At 41.2% G+C, this 5,549-nt stretch overlaps 1 protein-coding gene across 2 annotated transcripts; it reads left to right on the top strand.

Moving 5' to 3' along the window:
- The first annotated feature begins 290 nt into the window (after positions 1–290).
- Positions 291–5,494, top strand: RBM48 (RNA binding motif protein 48). Of its 2 annotated transcripts, none has more exons than XM_067291691.1 (5): positions 291–402; positions 2,331–2,521; positions 2,647–2,792; positions 3,767–4,305; positions 5,300–5,494. In XM_067291691.1, the coding sequence occupies exons 1-5, from the start codon at positions 292–294 to the stop codon at positions 5,384–5,386; spliced, it is 1,074 nt and encodes a 357-aa protein (XP_067147792.1). In that variant the 5' UTR covers position 291; the 3' UTR covers positions 5,387–5,494. The 2 variants fall into 2 exon arrangements, with proteins under 2 accessions (XP_067147792.1, XP_067147793.1); XM_067291692.1 differs by lacking the exon at positions 5,300–5,494 and adding an exon at positions 5,148–5,286.
- The last annotated feature ends 55 nt before the right edge of the window (positions 5,495–5,549 follow it).

Genomic DNA, 5,549 nt, shown 5'->3' with positions numbered 1-5,549 from the left:
CGCTCCGTGAGGAGAGCGGGCAGGCTAGGCCTCCGCGAGACCCCTCCCCCCCGCCACCCCCGAGACAATGGTATGACCCACAGCCAGCCAACGGGGACGCGGCATATACCCATTCCCTCCTTCTGATTGGCTCCTCAATCGAGGGCTTCAGCTCGTTCTGTCTGCTTGTCGATACCGTCACTCTCCTCCTGGTCGGAGCCAATGAAAATAAGGCAGTTGTTCTGTCTGATTGGCCACGCTCTCGGGGAGCGGCTAGAGCTGCCTCCGTAGGGCGCGGTGGCCGATGGGAAGATGGCGGCGGCCGGCGGCCCTCTGGGGGATGCTTGCAGGCATCACGCGCAGTTGGGGGCCTGCGAGTCGCGCGCCAAGTACCGCGAGGGGCGGAGGCCGCGCGCTGTGAAGGTGGGGCGGCCTCGGTCTCGGGCCCGGCTCGGCAGCGCTGGCGGCGGGCAGGCCGGCGCGGCGCGGGGAGGCGGCTGTGGCTGCTGCTGCTCGGGGGAACGGCGGGCCTGCGTCTAGGGAGCTCCTCAGCGGGAGCGTCCCAGCCCCCGGGCTGCTCTTTTGTGTCGCTTTTTGGTGCTGGTCTCAGTTCAGGGCCTTTGTTCCGTTCTTCTTCTCTCCCGTGTTGCTGAGGCGCATCTGTGTGCCGGCTCCAATGAGGTTTATAGCGCTCGTAGCGTGAGAGTGTCCCGTAGCAGGTATCTGCATCGCAAAAGTCGGCCTTTCTTCATACCTTCTGTGGAGAGGAAGTGGCTCTTTCAGCTAAGTGCTTGCTGACTTTGCCATCTGAGCCCCTTTTGGAGAAGTTTATCTCTGATTCTTGAGACATACCATGTGCTTTGGCAGTTTCCACGTCCTGATGACCTTGTATTGCCATCTGCTTTCAGTGTCCTGTGTTGTGCCTGGAGCACACAGCTGTGCAGTATGCGTGGCCCCTGACCTGGAGGGTTTGCAGCCTTAGCATGTTTCCTGTTTGTGCACAAAAGCAGTAGGCACTAGCAGGAGTTGCTGCATTTGAGCCTGGTAAATCTAGTAACCCCCAAATTGTACCTTGTAAATTAGTCGGTTAGAAACGCACATGCCACAAGTAGCCCAGTTTTATGCAAAACATAAAACAAAAACGATTAAGTGGGGTGTAAAGAAACTTCTGAAGCTGCATGTTACAGTTATTAGCTAACACATTTGGGTACACATCATTGAACTCAGTATGACTCCTTACATGCACAAGGCTGTTCTTGTATTTATGCAGTCATGCCCAACTGCTCCTGGTAAGGTTCAGGGAAGGGCAGACATTGTGGTCTCTTCCTGTTGCATAGCAAAAATTTCTCATTACACCAGCATTTTGAAAGAATGCTGTATTTGCTTTCTGTGTGTGCAGTTAACATACTGTGTACAGTACAGGTATGTTTTAGGGCTGACTTGGGAAAGAGAATGGCTAGGAATAAGCTGCTGTCACAAGAACAATTTTTGCAATGTATTCACAGAGGATACCTTTTTATGATGGCAGTTTGAGAGCTGGTTTCCTGAGTAGTTCTCCCTGGTCCTGCATTTGCTGGCTTTTTCAAAAGATGTGCATCTCATGCAGTCTAAATGTTTTTTAACAAATTCATAATGATTTTTTAAGATCTTATAATAACCCACCTGTTCTACAAAGACTGAGCTGTCACAGAGCTTTCCTTGGATTTTTCTGTCCTGTGTTATGCTACAGTCATTATGCAAAGTAGAAAGGAATTTCTACTAACCTGCCAGGGGAAAACATTGCTGCTTTCAGCATCTTATTTGTATTTGTCTCTCTTAAAAATGTATCCTGTTTGATCACTGTAGCAGAGACAGCTCTGCACACACATGATGTGCCCCAAGGAAACACAATATTTTCTCCCTGCTTTGCCTGCATTGCCTCTTTGCTTTGTGAGCAAGAAGGATTTTACAGGATTTGTTCTTTATTTTGACAGTGCCTCATACTAACTGGCTACTATTCAGTCTTGCAAGGAAATCTAGAGAGTTGGAGTACTGCTGTTTGTTGAATAAAACTTATGACCTGGTGGAGAATGTGTCAACTTAAATTTGCGTTCTACTTTTGAGTAATAGGATGGAGTTTGGTCCCTCTCAGTGATGAAGAGGTCCTGCAAAACTGTGCACTTATATTTTTGCTAAGGTCCTGGCTTACTGCTTATGCCAGAGTCCAAAGTCTAAACAGAGCCCAGAGGATTTTCAGTGTTCTGAGAGGATCTGAGGAGCAACAGACAATGTAGAGAAAATTCCTGGAATTGTTAGTTTTGTACTAAAATAAGAATATGAACACTTTAAAATACTGTGTTGTGTTCTTTCAGGTTTACACTATCAACTTGGAATCTCGTTATTTACTAATACAAGGAGTTCCCGCGTTAGGTGTTATGAAGGAATTAGTTGAACAATTTGCATTATATGGTGCCATTGATGAGTATCATGCTCTAGATGAATATCCAGCAGAGCAGTTTACTGAAGTTTATCTTATAAAATTCCAAAAACTGCAATGTGCAAGGTACGGTACAGGGCAATATCTGCCTTTTGTCTTACTTTTACACCCTAATTATTTGTAATCTGTTAAGATTCTAGAGAGTTGAAGTGACAGTCTTGCTTTTGCTAATGCAATTTAATTTCCTTCAGGGTGGCCAAGAAAAAAATGGATGAACGAAGTTTCTTTGGTAGTTTGCTACATGTGTGCTATGCTCCAGAATTTGAAACAGTCCAAGAGACTAGGGAGAAGTTGCAGGATAGAAGAAAGTATATAGCAAAAGCAACAAATCAAAGAGGTTTGTAATTAATTTCCTATAGATTTAACATACCATTTCAGTGGTGGGTAGGTTAAAAGTGCCCACAATAAAAGAAAATACTTTGTGTTCAACTGTTTTAAAGATGCATTTTAAATATGCTAGTGGCAGAACAGAGACATCTTTCAATATTTAGAGGGCTGTATGTTTCTGAAGCAATTTTTAGTCTTTGGTTGATACAAAAATAAAAAATGCACAACTTTTAATACTCCATTGTTTCATTCCCTTTCCATTTTTTACTCTAAGTGTTATCAGAAATTTCTAACACTGGTCAAGAAATTTGAGGTCATCTTTTCACCATCTTTTTGTTCCAACTTATTCAGGCACACCAAAAGGAAAAAAGTTTTATAAGGTGACCACACCCAGAAGCTTTTTACAAAAAACTTCTTCAGCCTATGTATTGGCACTGGAGGAAGGCTGAAAATGGACTGGGTTTACAGGCAGTGGGGCTGCAACACTGTAGAGTTCCCAGGCAGCACTTAAGCATGGGCAAGCTATGAAATACACAAATTGCAGAGCACAGGCTTCTCCTTTCTTGTGCTTTTATACTTTGATATAATTTTTAATTATATGATATTTAAAAGGAGTTAAAATCACTAATTTTTAACATCACAACACATAATTTCTGATGTTTCAAAACACAGGCTATCCTTCTTGGAATCATAACTGGCAGTAAAAATCAGTGATTTTTAACATTAGAAATATTTTCATCATATTCTCAAAACTGCTGAAATACTTCTGCTCAGGCTTTCCTCATAAACAAGTAGAGAGACTAGGCTGAAAAACTTCAGTTTGAAAGGTGACACTTGGGGGGGGGGAAATCACTGAAAGGTGACTGGGAATGAAATATCACTGGTGCTGCTTCTAAAATTGTTGTGTATTAAATTGTTTTTCTTATGTGGTAGAGTTAGCAATGACATATAAAAAGAGTCAAGCTATGTTTTCTCGTTTTAAAGATCGCTTTCTTGCAAAGAAAGTAGAGGGGCCTAAGAAGATCATCTCAAAGAACTCAGAGTATGATTGTCAGCGAAATACATCAGAATCCTGTGCAGCTGGTAACTGGGATCCATCTCCTTGCTTTCCAAATTCTCACATGGTATCACAAAACAAAGGATACCCTTCTGGGAATCATAATCAGAGCCAGTTTATATTTCCCCAGAATGACAATAACTGTGCTGAAACTTCTGGGTACTTTGGTCAAAGCATGTCCTTAACTCAAAATGTACAACCAGGAGGACATACTCCACCAGTTTCTTCAATGCAGCAAAGAACAGTTCCAATTGATAATGGAATTGAGAGGTTTATGCCTCGTACAACTCATCTACAAGAACGTAAGAGGAGGAGAGAGGAAGGTAACAAATTTGCCCTCATGGGAACATATATGGACAGTACTGAAGTCATTATTGGTCCACAGCTACCGGAAGTACCTAAGGTGGATATGGATGATGATTCATTGAATACTTCAGCTACATTAATTCGAAATAAACTGAAGCAGGTATGGATTCTGAAGCTTCTGGTATTTTTCACTTTCAAACATATACATTCTGTGCTTGTTATCCATAAAGACCCTAAGATAACTTAATTTAGCATTTATCCAGTATTACCAGTTTATTTGGAACTTATAGCTAGTGCTTTGACTACTTAACTCTTTCATCATGCAGAATATTTCAGGCCATTCTACTCCCTACCTCTTACATCATTCCCAGTTTCCAAAAGTATAAATGTTAGTGCTTATAGCTTTGAAAATATCAGAGTATGGTCCTAAATGGTCCTTAGTAAATGACACTTTTTCACAGGGGGAGGCCTGATAACCTTGCAGGTAGTCCTGCTAACACTAGTGTAGTATTTGTATCTTGGATTTGATTGAAAAGGAGTGGAAAAACAAGTCAGAGTTGAATGTAATTTTGCTTGAACATTTGTTATGACATTAAAAGAATACAGAACTACAAATACTATGCTGATACATTTCAGAGTATAAAGCCTTTTGTGGAGGATGTTAATGAATCAGTTTACAAGTAAAACATTCTTGATGTAACTTTGTGTTTATATTAAGATATTAAGAGTTTTCTTGACTAGAACTAACTAGACTGATTTGAAAGAGAAAACCTCTGGTCAAATTGACTTAAAAAGTATGTTAAACTTTACTTTTTATCACCTCTCTCAATACTAGAGGTGTTTCAGTTTGTAATAGTCCATCACTGACTCTCTGAATTCAGTTTGTGGGATTAAAATACAAAATGGTATTGCTGACAGACTTGTATTTTCTGAGGGTTTCACCTCCTTTATCTTGTGTCTAATGCTGTCTGTGGTGGGTTTCTTTTCTCCCCTTTTCTACAGGAAATTTCAATACAAGTGTAACTACAATGATACAACCCTTCCAATACCAAAATACTGGATAGGTGACCTTACTCTAAAACTAACATAAAGACAGGATAGTTGCAGTTTACTAAGAGTAGATTTTTTCCTCCCCCCCCCCCCCCCCAATCTAGGTGGCAGCTTCTGTTTCAAGGACATCTGTGGAAAAGCCAAAGGATAGTTTAGCCAAGCCACTTGTAAAGCAAAGAAGAAGAATATAGATACTGCTGGCAGCATCTTCCTACAGTCTTCTTTAAAGGATAGTTTAAAAAATATATATATTTTTGGAATGTCAAAAATAAAATATTTTATATTGTATTTCAAAGCCATTCCCTGTTAAAATTGTATCTATTTTTTTTCCTGGAATGAATGAACAATTAGAGT

This window comes from Apteryx mantelli, chromosome 2 (assembly GCF_036417845.1).
Source record: "Apteryx mantelli isolate bAptMan1 chromosome 2, bAptMan1.hap1, whole genome shotgun sequence".
Taxonomy (NCBI): Eukaryota; Metazoa; Chordata; class Aves; order Apterygiformes; family Apterygidae; genus Apteryx; species Apteryx mantelli.
This window is presented reverse-complemented; position numbering and strand designations above follow the sequence as displayed.